The sequence below is a fragment of the Chrysochloris asiatica genome, unplaced genomic scaffold, assembly GCF_000296735.1.
Source record: "Chrysochloris asiatica unplaced genomic scaffold, ChrAsi1.0 scaffold00023, whole genome shotgun sequence".
Taxonomy (NCBI): Eukaryota; Metazoa; Chordata; class Mammalia; order Afrosoricida; family Chrysochloridae; genus Chrysochloris; species Chrysochloris asiatica.
Window position 1 is genome coordinate 15,413,133 of NW_006408541.1, and position 15,759 is coordinate 15,428,891.

General features: G+C 45.1%; 1 protein-coding gene across 2 annotated transcripts in view; it reads left to right on the top strand.

The window, feature by feature from the left end:
* Positions 1 to 15,759, top strand: part of SULF2 (sulfatase 2) — a 116,125-nt gene that overhangs the window by 26,358 nt on the left and 74,008 nt on the right. For both annotated transcript variants that reach the window (XM_006839202.1, XM_006839203.1), the window contains exon 2: positions 251 to 490. In XM_006839202.1, coding sequence (XP_006839265.1) covers positions 251 to 490 — 240 coding nt within the window. The remainder of the gene's footprint in view (positions 1 to 250; positions 491 to 15,759) is intronic.

Genomic DNA, 15,759 nt, shown 5'->3' on the forward strand with positions numbered 1-15,759 from the left:
GAGATGCCTTCCAGGGATGTTGGCATGGAATCCCGCCAGGGATGGGATTGCGGGGGCACCCTCCACGGACAATGGTACAGGGGTGCCCTCTAGGGATGTCGTCATATACACCCTCCAGGGGTGGGGGCACAGGGGCACCCTTTTGAGAATTGCTCGGGGAAGTCTGTTGCTCACGGAACACAGTTGAGAAATAGCTGCTGCAGAGTCAGGTCTCCGGGCCCCCACCTCACCTCTGCCATCTTTGCTGCAGGTTCCATGCAGGTGATGAACAAGACACGGCGCATCATGGAGCAGGGCGGGGCCCACTTCATCAACGCCTTCGTGACCACGCCCATGTGCTGCCCCTCTCGCTCGTCCATCCTCACAGGGAAGTACGTCCACAACCACAACACCTACACCAACAACGAGAACTGCTCCTCGCCCTCCTGGCAAGCGCAGCACGAGAGCCGCACCTTTGCCGTGTACCTCAACAGCACAGGCTACCGGACAGGTAAGTGGGGCAAGGCTGCAGCCTCGGGCCAGCGGCAGGTGTCTCCAGAAGTGATGGCTGTGCATGCGAAAGAGGCCTGCTGGGGGTCCTCCGGGTACACGAGTCATTAGGTGGTATACAAGCAAGTTTGTTTTTATTTAGAAGTCGTGCACTCATTTCCATATGTATTTGAAAAAAAATCTAGATTTTTTTTTGCCTGTGTTGTGGTTAGTTGCCATAGAGTCAACCCCCAACTCCTGTTGACCCCCCACATCCTTTGCACAACGGAACAAAACACAACCCAGCCAATGCCCAGCCATCGTCATGATGCTGGCAGATCAGACTACTGTGAGCTATAGGGTTCTCACTAGCTAATTTCCAAAAGTAGCTCTCAGGCCTTTCTTCCTTATCTATAACAAATTGAAAAAAAGAATCAGTGCATCAATTCGAGTTCATGGTGACCCCATGTGTTTCAGAGTAGAACTGCTCCATTGGGTTTTCAGTGGCTGATTTTTTTAAGTAGATCACTGGACCCTTCTTTCAAGGCACCTCTGAATGGATTCAAATCAACCTTTCACTCAGTACCCTCATTCTTAACCATTCGTGCCACCCAGAGACCTCCTCATTTATAGAAGTGATAGGAAATGACCTTTTGAAAGGAATTGGAGCTCAAACAAAATTAAGCAAGCCCATTTAAAATATGAACTTTAGTGCAGAGTGGAGTCCTGGTGTGGCGCTGTGGGTTAATGCACTGGACAGAGATGATCACTTTGAACTGCAAGGTTGGCGGTTCAAACTCACCAGCCGCTCCTCAGAAACCCTGTCTAGCATCACTGTGAGTCGGAGCCAACTCAACAGCACTTAACAACAACATAGTATACAGTGGTCATGAAGTACTCATACGTGAGTTTGCATTCACTGTTAAAAGTTAAGGTATTAAAACCACCGACACTGCATACCATGAGTGTGGAAGAAGGTTCCAGAAGAGCATTGAAGGTAGGAGGAAAGGAATTTAAATTGATGTGGAGAATGGAGAGGAACATGTCAGGGGCCTTGTGGCCACTCTCCACGTGCTAATGACCACAGCACAGAAATCAATGGGGGGGGGGGGGTCTGTTACCTGCCGACACTTACTCAGCATGCCCCCATCTCTCCTACAGCTTGTGCCATAGTGTTGCATCCTGGGTAGAGAATGAGCCAGGCTTTATGTTTGTTTATCTTGAAGGAACTATTTAGATGGATTCCAGAGACTCTCACCTGGTTGCCTGAGGCAAAGGAGCAGTTAAAGTTCAGTGACTTATCTCGAGCTCCAAACCCAATTAATTTCATTTGCTTTAATTAAAAATAAATAAACACTCCCTAGCTTGGATGGGGAACTGAAGCGGTTGTGAAACCAGATATTGTGGCTGCTATGTGGCAATCTCAGGCAGTTGTATCCATGGGACAAGGGCCTATTTGGGTGGCACTGTGACCCGGGTGAAGGTGGATGCCTCCGGCTTACTTCGAGGCGAGGCAGCTTCCTTTCAGATGCACAGTGTGGACTGGTGGAAGGGAGCAAGCAGGAGAGGTTGTGTCTTCTGGCACCCCAGAATCACCTGGAAAGTAGGGCATGCAGGTGTAGAAGAGTAACTGCTGATTCCTGGGGTGTAGAAAGAGGGTCTCAGAAGAAAGCCTAGAATGTCAGAAGTTACCCTGGGCCATCACCATAGATGGACACAGAGACCGGGTATAGCCAGATGCAGCCAGCCAGGTAGGGCCTGAAGCTGACCAGAGGCATTTATTAAAGGACATGTCACCACTCAGGCCCTAATAACCACAGCCGTACATGCCCAGGGTCCTCAACCTTCAAATTGTTTCAAATCTGACTTTTCAGCTGAATTTGAAAAAGTATTGGCAAAATTCAGTTTTGTAAATGTACATTGTTTAGCCAAAGAATGTATATCAGGTTTTGGCCACAGACCCCTCATACAACCTTGACCTGTATAGAAAACATCAGCTTTTGATGCCGATGGATTGGTAAGGACATGAAATGTACTCTCTCATCAGCCACCCTCATTTGAAAGTTAGGACAGTTGCAACCCAGAAAGAGGTTTCCCCATAGCCATAAAATGAGATGTTCGTGGCATTATCAGAACGGAAACCAAGGCAATCAGAAATCAAGGAGGTCTGGGGGATGTGGAAAATGCAACAGTCAAATTAAAAGGAAACTCACATCCTGTGACATTCAGTGGGAAGACTTGTAATGAGAACGAAGCCTAGAGTTTCTAAATCATATAACTGCTGCACGAAAAGGAGCTATCTGAAATGTAAATGTTCTCCAAAATAGATTTCCCAAACTTTAGCCTTGAACTTATATCCTTGAATCACCAAAAAGCTACCTCCCCAAAGAATTGCTTTCATCCAGCTAAGCTCAATTTTGAAATCTCAATGAAGACTATTAAATGTAAATAACTATTCACAGAACATTGGCATCTTTTGCAAAATTGTTGTTGTTGTTAAGTGCCGTCGAGTCAATTCCGACCCATAGCGATCCTGTATAGGGTTTCTGAAAAGCAGCTGGTGAGCTTGAACTGCCGACCTTGCAGTTCAAACGAACGGCTTTGCAGTCTGGCGCATTAACCCACAGCGCCACACCAGGACTCCTTTGCAAAATAGTCATCAAGAACTGGATTCATTATGTTTAGAATGTCCCTTCCAGTCTAACTTTTCGGAACTCAGGACCCTGAAAACATTTGCTTATTCTGATGAATTGGTAGACTCCTGGTTATTACAAAAGAGCTGTATACTCCATCTGTTTTTACTCTTTGCCCTGGCAGCTAGGAAGATCAGGGCAGGTGGTTAACTTGCATTTAAGTCTGCCTTATCTCTGGATTGAGATATCCAAGACATCACTGTGAAGTTGTTGTTCAGTGCAGTGGAGTCAGTTCCGATTCATAGCAACCCTATATAGGGTTTCTGAAGAGCGGCTGGTAGGTTTGAACCACCGACCTTGTGGTGGTTAGCAGTCCAAGTGTTTATCCTACAGCACCACACCAGAAGAATTCCAGGATATCATTGTTTATTATTTATTTTTCTTATCTTAATGGTAAGTCCATATTACTTTCTGGGCTTGCTTCAGGGTAGGAGCCCCGATGGGTGCAGTAGGTTACTAACCAAAAGGTCAGCAGTTCGAACCAGCCATTCTATAGGAGAGATGTGGTGACGGTTTGCCTCTGTAAAGATTATAGCCTTGAAAACTCTATGCAACAGTTCTCCCCAGTCCTGAATAGTCAGTCTCGAAAGAGTCAGAATCCACTGGATGGCAATGGATTTTAACAGGCTCCAGAAGCTCTGGTCGTGTAGTGGTTACAAATCGGGATGTGAACCTCAAGGTCAGCAGTTCAAAACTACCAGCTGTTCCGCAGGAGAAAGATGAGGCTTTCTGCTCCCGTAAAGATATACAGCCTCGGGAACCCTATACAGGGTCGCTATGAGTCAGAACCGACTTCACGGCACATAACCGCCACCACCATAAACTGGTCACAGAATTGAACTCTTTTGCTTGACTGCAACTTCCAATTGGTGAGATCAAGTCACATGGCCACTCGTGATTGCAAAGGAGCCTGGGAAATGTAACCTTTTGTCTGGGTGGCCATTTGCCTGACTAAAACTATTTTTACAATTGGGAGAAATAGAAAATACTGAGGTAAAATAATGGTAGCCTGGTTGTGTGTGGTACCTTTGGAACTGATGAAGATTGAAGCCAGATCAGTTCATGAAAGTGAATCTACTTAAACTATGGACCAACATTTCATAGTAAATAATGTTTTTACTGTGTTTAATGAGCTATTTTGTCATGAAAAATGAAACTACAAAATGTTGAAAGTAATTTCATTTTTTGTTACCAAAACCATAAACCTGTGGCCATCTCCTTGATTCTGTCTCAGTGACCCAAAAGGACAGGAAGAACTGCCCCATGGGGTCTTCAAGGCTGTCAGTGTTTGTGGAGGCAGACTGCCGCATCATTCTCCCACAAATGGTCATTAGTTTGTAACTTAACTGAGTGCTGAACCACCGCACCACCATATTTAACCAAGTTTAGGTTATAATTGAGGTCCTGGTGTGGCACTGTAGGATAAGCACTGAACCGCAAGGTTGGTTTGAACCTCAGGGTCAGTGGTTCAAACTCACCAGCCGTTCCCCAGAAACCCTACACAGGATCGCTATGAGTCGGAATGGACTCAATGACACTTAGCAACAACAGTAAGGTCATGGTTGTGACTAATGAGTAGATTTTTAAGGTAAATGAATAGATTGTCAAATGAAGGGAATATAATTTGTCCAGCAAGCTTAAATGATATCAGTATGATATCCCAACTCACAATGGACTTCTGTTCTGACGACTCTGTTGTCGGTTCTAACCTAGATCTTACGTGGCTTTGTTTTCATTATTACTGCTTTTTATTATAAGTATCTTTAGCAACATGGCAGTGTTTTGAACAGTAAATAATAAAATAGAACATCTGAGAAGGATGCCATCAGTAAATTCCGTATTGCAGCATTGTTTGTGGTGGTGGTGATATGCCGTGGAGTCGGTTCCAACTCATAGCGACTCTGTACAGAGTTTCCGAGGCTGTAAATCTTTATGGGAGCAGAAAGCCTCATCTTTCTCCCACAGAACCACTGCTAGTTTGGAACTGCTGATCGTGAGGTTCACAACCAATTCGTAACCCTTATACATATTAATTATTAACGATAAAGATGCATAAGTTAGGTTCTCGGTGTGGTTTGTGGCAACTTGAATATGTCGGACAAGTCAGGAACTTTCTGTACTTTTTGTTCAGTTTTCACAATGAAATCATAGAAGGTCATTTTCACAAAAGTATTTGAGTATTTGATCAATTTTCCCACGGGCCTCTCTTAATTCTTTGACATCGAAATCAATGGTCTGATCTTCAATTATCTCAGTGGATTTGCCTGCAATTCGAGCCATCCTCCAACATCAATTTAATTAATTTCATAAAGCCCTATATCGTTAACAAGATTGGCAGTTTCATTTTGCAGTCATCTCTGCCTGCCATTACCCCGTGGCTACAGTCGAGATCGGCAGAGAATGAGCTGAGAGATGCTAGGGTTAAGCAGGGAAGTAACAATCTGTTGAAGAATCTTTCTGTGTTTTGGCTTCTCATCACTGCAGGGACTTGGATCTTAAGCATGAATGCCCTTGAGAGATCAATTGTATCTTCAGTTTTTACAGACTGCACTTAGTCATCCATTAGCACTCTTCAGCAGTTGAACTGCCCGCCACCCTAAGTGTGAGCACCTCCATGCCCACAAGTCAAAGTTCTATTGTGTTTCTGGAAGCAGATGCCTCTCGGCTCTTTGCATAGTTGTTGAGAGTACAGACTCAGCCTGGGTTTGAATCTAGAGAAACTGAATATAAGTTCTTAAATTTCTGTGTCTTGGTTAAGGCTAAGTTCACTGATAGGATTTTTGTGAGGATTAAATATGTTAGTGTATGGCACATGCTAAACACTTAAGAAATGTTTATGACGATGGGGATGATTTATTTGCACAGCATCATACAACCCACCTCAAGCCAATGCTGTGATGAATGTCACAATGTCGAGCTTCCCTCAGATGGTGAAAAGATGTTGTGCCTATCCATCATAATTTGGCATGATGTGCTTAACCTTTCTGGTAGTCACTGAAATGCCAGCAGTGTATCACCACACCTCACCCATTACCAGAGCAAATACTAAGAGACGGATCATACCAAATGTTCGTGAGGGTGTGGGAAAACAGGAAGTTACATGTGCCCGCCAGGGGAATGCAACTTGGCATCTCCATTTTAAAGGGCAGTCTACCAATTTCTGGCAAAGCTGAAAATGGGCATCTCCTTCCCTTCAGGCATTCCACTCTGACTCCATACTCCCTAGCTCTGAGGACATTTGAATTCTGTCAGAGCAAGAAACCTAGTCAGGAGACAGTACTGGCAGCTCTGTGTGTTCACTGTATGTGACACTTTGGCCAATAGTTTGCCTTCAGATGCAAGTGATGGTAAACTCAACTGCTGGTTCCAACAAGATACTGAATTTTTGAGTCCTGGTGTGGCACTGTGGATTAATGCACCAGACTGCAAAGCTGTTTGAACTACAAGGTCAGTGGTTCAAGCTCACCAGCTGCTCCTCAGAAACTCTACACAGGGTCACTATGGGTCGGAATCAGCTCGACAGCACTTAACAACAACAACACTGAAGAGATTCAGGAAATCTGTTATTGTTAAGTGGCACCAAGTTGGTTCTAACTCATAGCAACCCTGGCTAGGGTTTCCAAGGAGTGGCTGGTGAGTTTCAACCGTCGACTCTGGGGTTCAAACCAACCTTGTGGTCCAGCGATTTATCCCACAGCGCCACACCCGGATAGTCTAGGCAGAGCTGTATGCAGTGGTTTAATAGTTTCCTAATTCCATCCTATGGTTCATGGCTCTCCAGATGGCAGCTGGCACTTTCAGAACTCCCTGCTTCTTCATTCCTTCCCAGCAGGAGCAAGAGAGCATTCTTCCACAAACCCCAGGGTCGTGAGGTTCTTTCTGACTGGGCCAGCCTGAGTCTGAGGCAGACCCCTGAAGGAACCACCCAAGGAGAACAGATGAAACGTGGTTGTGGTTCAGCGGGCTCGCTTGTTCCTAGAGCAGCATGGGTTGCCCCCTAACATCTGGATCCCCTGAGAGAAATGGAAGGCTGTCAGGAGGGATGAGGAGGGACAAGCATACGGGGATGAAAATTGCAAATTTCCACTACATTGCTTTTTTTTGAGGGGTGGGGAAGAGGGAAATGCCTTTCTACCCGTTTCCAGTGCATTGGAAGTGCCAAGTTTCTTTTCATAGTCTTTCTGTTCCGAGTAGCTAGCTGAATCTGACTGTGTCCCCTCCCCAGATTCTGCCAGCTGGGATGGAGTTTTACAGAGCTGTGAGTGCTGGTGCTGAGACGCCTGCCCCCTCCATCTTGTTCTAGAATGCTCCAGGAGAGCTGAGGGGGGAACACACCCTTCATGACAAGTCTCGTGTTTGCCAAGGTTCCCAGTTGGAGCATGTTTTCAGAGTTGGCCTTGAGCACCCCAATTAGTTTTCCTCTTCTCCTCACGCAAAGTCGGGGAGGCAGGTCAGCTGAGAATCTGGACTTGGCTCACAACCTCAGCTGTCACCTTTGTTGAGAGGGCCTCTGGGCCAGGGTGCTTGGGTGGTGCTGAAGGCGAGGCACCCTCTACCGAACCGTGTCATCCCTGACAGAAGATTCGCTGCTGGCACGTGAGGGTTGAGTGCGGTGGAGAGAAAGAGAGAGTATGTGAAGGAAAGTGTGTGTGAAAGATAATGTGTGTGCAAGAGGGTGTGTCTCTGTGTGTCAGTGTGCGTGTGAATGAGTGTGAGAGAGAGAGAGTTTCTTAGTTGTCTCATGCTGCTATAACAGAAATACCACAAGCTGGTGACTATAACAAGCAGTTTGGGAGGCCGGAAGCCCAACGTGTGAGCACTGACTCCGGAAAGGCATTGTTTCCTCTCAGCATCTGAGGCCCAGCATTCTGTGGAGAGCTCCATGTGTCTTGGCATCAATCTTCCCCTGGATCTGGGAGCGTCACAGTGCAGGGACCCCTCTCAGCTACTCTATCTTTGATGGTCCCCCTTTCTCTGCTCACTTCTCTCCTTCTGTATCTCGAGAGATTAACTCAAGATACAGCCCAGTCCTGTAGCTTGTATCCAACCTCGCTAACATCGTTGTTGCTGTCTGTCAATTCCGACTCATAGTGACCCTTGTGTAGGTTTCCGAGGAGGAGCAGCTGATGGGTTTGAATCACCCACCTTATAGTAGTTCAGTGCTTATCCTACAGCGCCACACCAGGACTCCATTAGCATCATAGAAGTGAGGATTACACCACAGATCAGAGTGGATCACGTCAGATCACATCCTGGGAGTGGCTGCATGTTAGATTTCATCATTGAGCTGATAACTGCATCTTAGCCGCTAAGCCTCTGAGAATCCTGGTCCAGCCGAGTTGACACAAACCCTTAACTTTCACACAAAGTTCAGGCCTGTATGTCACCTGTTTCTCTCTAATGTAGTTTCAGAGCCATGAGGACATAAGAGCTGGTCTTGGTAGCCTTCCTCAGATAGTTCTATGGAATAATCTTTCCACTGTGTCTTTCCTTAACTTTCTGTTTTGATCTGTCTCAGCCCCTTCCCCTGAACCTCATATGCTTAACATTCAGCTGCCTACGTAACACCTACCCCTGGATGTGTCTCAGGCATTTCAAACCTAACAGACCTAATGTGTCCAAACCAACTTCCTGGCCTTGCCCTTCCTCTCAGGAATCTCTCGCTGGCTTCCCTTAGCAACCCCACTTTTCCAGTTGCTCAGGCCAAACCATAGTGTCATTCTTGATTCTTTTTTTCTTCTTCTGCCACTCCACATTCACTCCATCAGAATATCTGCCAAATACATCCAGAACCCACCTCTGCCGCCACCACCCTTATCTAAGCTGCCATCAATCATGTCTCACCTGGAAGATGCTAGTTTTCTCCTCTTCTTGCTGCATTCTTCATCTGCCCCTGTCTATTCTCAACACAGCAGCCAGAAAGAGCCTGTCAGAACTCAAATCAGATCATGCTTCTCCTCCCATGCTTCCCACCTCATTCAAGGTCAAGGCCAACACCCCCTAATTTTCAGGATGTGAACAGCAAGGTCAGTGGTTCAAGCTCATCAACCACTCCTCAGAAACCCCATACAGAAGTTGCTATGAGTCAAAACCGACTCGATGTCACTTAACAACAGTGACCTCTTAACCACCTCCTTGTCACATTCCCACCTCAGGGCCTTTGCACTTACTCTTTCCTTTTCTAGAAACTTCCCCTATTTATCCAAATGGCCTGTTCCCCCGTTTTCCTCAGATTTTTGCTCAGATGTCCCTGCCTCTGAGAAACCTACCACGTCCATGAGAGCCTTTGCCTTCTCCTCTTGATCCCCTTGTAGTGTGTCATTGAGCCCGTCCTGTCCATTATGACCCTGGGGGGCACAGTAGCCTGCCCCATCGGGTTTTCTTGGCTGGAGTCTTTATGGGGGCAAATAGCCAGGTCTTAGTCCCATGGAGCCACTCGTGCTTTCGAACCATCGACCAAGCAGCCAAGCGCTCTGGCCATTGTGCCACCAGGACTCCTTTTACCGCCTTACCCTGCCTTGTTTTCTTCAGAGCCCTTGCCTCCGTCTAACATATACATGTGGATCTGCTTCGTGTCCACCTCCCCCATGTAAAATTCAACCTCTGGGCACCTTCTCCTGGCTCCTGCTCTGTCCACCTGCCTGGTTCTCTGTTGTTGTTGTTATGTGCCATGGAGTCGATTCCAACTCATAGCAACCCTGTACAGGGTTTCCAAGGCTGTAAATCTTTATGGAAGCAGAAAGCCTCATCTTTGTCCCACAGAACAGCTGATAGTTTCAAACTGCTGACCTTGCAGTTTGCAGCCTGATTCATAACCACTACGCTACCAGATGATACCTCTATTTTTCTGTAGCCACTATATATTTTGTTCATTTGTCTTGTTGATTGCTACTCTCCTAAAATGTCAGCTCCGTGGGAGCAAAAACGATGTCTCTTCTGCTCGCTCTCGTACCCCTCATGCCTGATGCCTAGAAGGTGCTCAGTAAGTCTCTGTGGGGAGATTGGATGATTCTGCGCATCAGTCCAGAGCCAGCAGCCCTGTCCCCACCTCTTCCTCCCTCCCTTATTCAAATCCTTGTCCCTCCTTCTCCCTGCCCCCACATCAGACATCTCAGCCTTTCCTCTTTCTTGTGGGCCAGTCTGCACACCCAGAGGAGAGAGGGACTAAACTCTTCCCGGAAAGCTTTCTCCAGGCCCCTGCTGCAGCTGTCCCTGCCTCAACAATGGAGGCCTTCTCTCTGCTTGGCTTTTCTCCGGGGCTTCTCCCTGCTTGCTCTTCCTGTCCCCTCAAGCACACCCGAGGCCATACAAGCATACCAGCACACAGCGCCCTTCTTCCCTGGTCCAGCTGCCTCTCATCCTTCCCTCCTCCTATGCCCATTGGTGAGACAGCAGAACCTCCTCATTCACCCCCTGGAAACCCACCTCCAGCACCCCAGCATCCCCACCCCCATTCTAGGATCCCAGGACTCCACCTTCCCCACCAGAAAGGTGGGCAGCCCCTGCAGGTAGGCCGCCATTCCCAGGACCAGGAGAGGCACACCCTCTCACTTCCACTCATGTGTCCAAACTGAACTTCTGTAAATTCCAACAGTCACTCTGTTTCTCCTGGTGTGGTGCTGTAGGAGGAAGCAAGGTGGGTTTGAACCTCAAGGTCGGCAGTTCAAACCCACCATCCACTCCTCAGCAACCCTCCATAGGATTGCTGTGCGTTAGAACCTACTCAACAGCACTTAACAACAATTTCTCCAAAGAACCCTGGTGATGCAACATTTAAGTGCTCATGTGCTAACTGAAAGAAAGGAGGTTTATGGTTTGAGCCCACAGAGCAGCTCCAGGAGAGAAAGATCTGGCCATCTGCTCTGTGAAGACTGTGGCCTAGGAAACCCTATGGGGCAGTTCTGCTCTGTCATCCAGGATGACTATGCATCAGGATTCACAACACCCAACAGCCCTCCTCCAAGACCTTCAGATTTCCCAAAATTGAAAGCAATTCCAGATAATCAGGCTGCCTTCTAGCTCCTTGATCTGAAACCCTGGCCCCCTTGGGCCTCCGTTTCCGTCTGTCCAGTGTAGTTACTTCATGGCTATCCTAAGTATCCCAGTGCCTTTGATCTGACTTCATTAGTAGTCATGTGGCCAAGGCCTGCAAACATGGGTGGAGATGTCCCGTGGACCCTAAAAGGAAGTGGGCACTTGGGAAGACAGGAAGCAGGTGGCCAGTGCTACATCTTAGCCTTGCCAAAAAGGGGTGGGAAGATGATGGAGCAAGAATTCTGTTTGTTCCAGCCAACATTTTTTAAGCATCCGCTCTGTCCCGACCCATTGGCCATGTTCGTTCACATACACCAATCCTGTCTAACCCTCAAAAAGACCCATTAAAGCCATAGCCAGAAACCGCTTGAAAACCAGCGCCCTGCCCACTCATCACGGAGGTTGTGGACTAAACTCAGGAGCAGTGAGGTGCCTAACCAAACAGCTGCATGTAGATTCTTTGCTTTCATTCTGGGAGTCTCAGATTCAGTATTGGGTATTAAGACAGACATGGATTGAAACTATTGCCCTGGGATTATCTTTAAACTTTAAAACCAAAATACTCCTGAGGTCGTCTTAAAACCAAATAGTAGTTTAGCATAAAAATTGTCTGCCTTGAGCACTGTATTCTTTTCGGGTCTGTTCAGATGGGATCAAAGGGACACCAGCGACTCAGAAGTTAGATAAGAAAGTCGGGGGGGCATGAGTTTAGGTTAAAGGAGGAGGAACAATATGGGAAAGGAGGGTAAAAGTGGTCATACAGCTCAGAGAATAATAGGGTCAACATCGCTGAAGTGTTTAAGTGTACAAATTGTTGAATTGGGCTATGTTTTGCTGTGTATATTCTCAACCACAACAGAAATAAATTATAGGGGGAAAAATAGCCATGAAGATCAAAGTAAAAGTGGGGAAGAAACCTAATTGTTGTGTGTAAATGTACAAACCCATATCTACCCCGCCCCACCAAGCTTCTGGGGAGTTTTCAGGGTAATTGTAGTCTTTGTAACAAAGGTGCAATGCTCTGAACATTCAGGAAGGGATTGAACTAGAAGCTCGTGGCTCCAGATGGTAGGCACTAGCCACATGGGGAGAGGGGGGTGCAATTTAAACCTAAATTAATTAAATACAATAGAAAATTCTGTTTTGGTTGCATTCGCTATTAAGTGCTTCAATGGTTACCTTTTTGGATGGCACAGGGATAGAAAGTTTCCACCAACACAAAAAGTTTTCTTGGACAGCATTGGACAAGAGTGTAATTCAAGCAAAATCGTTTGGGAGGGTTCTACAAACCCATGAGAATATTTTAATAATTATAATAACAACCATCAATAAAAAGGCAGGTTGTTTTTCAGATTGAGCATCTTCCATACACTGTACCAGCTGTTGTACACAATTAGCCCTATTTAATCCTCCAATAAATAAAAACACCCTATGGACCCAAAGCAAACACATCTGTGAGCTGAATTCTGCCCACAGGCCAACCAGGTTGTAAACTTTTTCTAGCCTGGCAATTCTCGAGGGGTCATACTGCCCCCTAGTGGTTAAAATGTATTAAATTATTTCTGGTAGCCATAACAACTGGGGGAGACTCTGCTGGCTTCCAGGGACTGGGGATGGGAACGTTTGATGTCCTGATTTGCACAAGAAATCCCCACACAATGTCGCCTTGTAGTGTTCATGATTCTGAACATCCTACCAGAACATTCCTGTGGGTGGATTATTTTATGCTTATTACTTGACAAATTCAGGATCAAATTGAGAAGAATGGGAATTTTAGGACACTTAATCGTGCTCATGCAGAACCTGTACATAGAGCAAGAGGCAGTTGTTAGAGCAAAACAAGGGTGAAACTGCCAGGTTTAAATCGGCAAAGGTACCCGTCATGGCTGTATCCTTTAACCATGTTTATTCAATCTGTATGCTGGATGGCTAATCCAAGAAACTGGACTATATACAAAAGAACACAGCATCAGAATTGGAGGAAGATTCACTAACAGTCTGCAACATGCAGGTGACAACCTTGCCTTGCTAAAAGCTAAGAGAATTTAAAGCAGTTGCTAATGAAGGTCAGAGAGACAACAGCCTTCAGTATGGATTACCACTCAAAATAAAACAAAAATCCTCCCAACTGCACCAATAAGCAACTTCATGATAAATACAGAAGAGGTTGAAGTTTGTCAAGAATTTCATTTTACTTGCATCCACAATCAATGCCCCTGGAAGCATACAGTCAAGAAATCAAACAAAAGGGAAATAACATGGACAAGTGTAAGGCTTTTGTTGTTGTATGCCATCAAGTTGGTTTCACCTTATAGCAACCTTATATAGGGTTTCCAAGGAGCGGCTGGTGAGTTTGAACCACCAATCTTGTGGTTCAAATTGACTTTGTGGTCCATTGCTTATCCTGTAGCACCACACCAGGACTAGTATAAGGTCTAGTCATAAGATTTTCATGGTTGGTAGCCCTAACTATTTTACCCATCATGTTTTTAAAATAACAAAGGTATAAAAAGCAAGACTGAAATTATATTGTAGGGCACATGAAATATGAAGACGTGATTCGGTTAAAAAGGAAAGGTCATAGATATAGAATTTCTGGTGTGATACTGAAGTTAAAAGTTGGTACCAACTTACCCTTGACTGGTTGGTGGTGTACCGTGGAGTCGGTGCCGACTCATAGTGACCCTGTACAGGGTTTCCGAAGCTGTCAATCCTTATGGGACCAGAAAGCCTCATCTTTCTCCCAAGGAACTGCTGGTAGTTTCGAACTGGCGACCTTGAGATTAGCAGCCCAACTCTTAACCACTATGCTACATTATAAATACAGACTCTTAAATGTAATATTCATGGTAACCACTTAGAAAATAAAATATATGCAAAAGAAAAGGATCGGGAACCAAAAAGGTTCGCTACAGTAAACCAACAAAATGCAAAAGCAAGTAAAGGACAAAGATAAATGAAAATAATAAAAAAAAAATTTTTAAACATGGCAGGAGTAGTCACTTCTTAAGGAGCTCTGGTAGTGTAGTGGTTAAGAATCGGGCTGTGAACTGGAAGGTCGGCAGTTCAAAACTACCAGCTGTTCTGCGGGAGAAAGATGAGGCTTTCTGCTCCCGTAAAGATTGACAGCCTCGGGAACCCTGTACAGGGTCGCTGTGGGTCGGAACCGACTCTACGGCACATTCCTGTGATTACCACAGTCACTTCTTATCTGTAATTACATTGGTTGTAAATGGACTAAGTGCCTCAGTCAAAAGCCAGAGAACAGCTGAGTGGATTTTTAAAACATGATCCAACTATGGACTGTTTGTACTCGGTAAACCCAAGGACACAAATAGGTTGAAAGTGAAAGTATAGGAAGTATTACCCCATGCCAATAATTACCAGAAGAGAGAAATCTTAATGTCAGACAAAGACAAAGTAGACTCTAAGACGAATTCTGTTACCTGGATAGAGTTGGGAGAAAAGTGAAACAAAACTCAAAATCATCAAAAATAGATAAATACCAGGCTTATTAGTCTGATGATGGAGAGACTGTTGGGACTTCTGAGACGGTAGCCCTTAGTCACCCTTCAGGTCTGGAAATGTGCTTACCCCCATCACCCAGTTTTCAGCCATACAATAGGTCCATAGGGTGAACAGTAACACTAATGAGGTCTACACACCTTAGAATAATTAACCACTCAAGTTCAAAGGGCAGTGCTTACCCAAGGACAGAGTTCAGAAGGGTCAGGAAAGAAAGAAGAATGCAAACAGGAATCACAGAGAGGAAGTAGAATAAGAGATTTTTTTTTTCTTTGTATGGATTACAGTCCATAAGATGAAACAAAATGGGTAGGAATTGTTGAATGGAAAACTGATCTGCTCTATAAACTTTTACCCAGTTCAAAATAAAATCCCCTCCCCCAAAAGAATCTGTTAGAAGAGATAAAGATAGACATTCTATAGTGATAAAAGGTTCAATTAATCAAGATTTAACAACCATAACTATGTATGTACACAACATTGGAGCACCTAAGTATATAAAGCAAACTCTGATCTAGAAATACACTTCAACAATAATATTTGGAGACAACAATACACCACTTTCAAATTGGACAGAACAGTTTCTTTCTAGAAAAAAAATCAACAAGGAAGCAGAGGACTGGAATGACACCCTAAACCAACTAGATTCCACAGACATCTATAGAACAGACCACCCTAAACATACATTCTCCAGTGTGTGGGGATTGTTCTTTAGAACAATTTTTCTCAGACTACAACAAAATTAGAATCCAATGACAGACAAACAAACAAACAAAAAACAGCTGAAAAATCAGCACACTATTAAACTACCAATAGGTCAAGGAAGGAATCAAAAGAGAAATCACAAACTTGTCAGAATCAAATGAAAATGAAAAGTACAACATACGGAAACTTATGGGATGCAATTGAAAACGATACTCAGAGAGAAACTTATAGCAATAAAAAAAAAAAAAGAAAGAAAGAACTGAAATTAACAGCTAACTTAACTCCAGGAACTAGCAAGAGAAGAGTAAACTCTCCTTAAACCTACCAGAAGAAA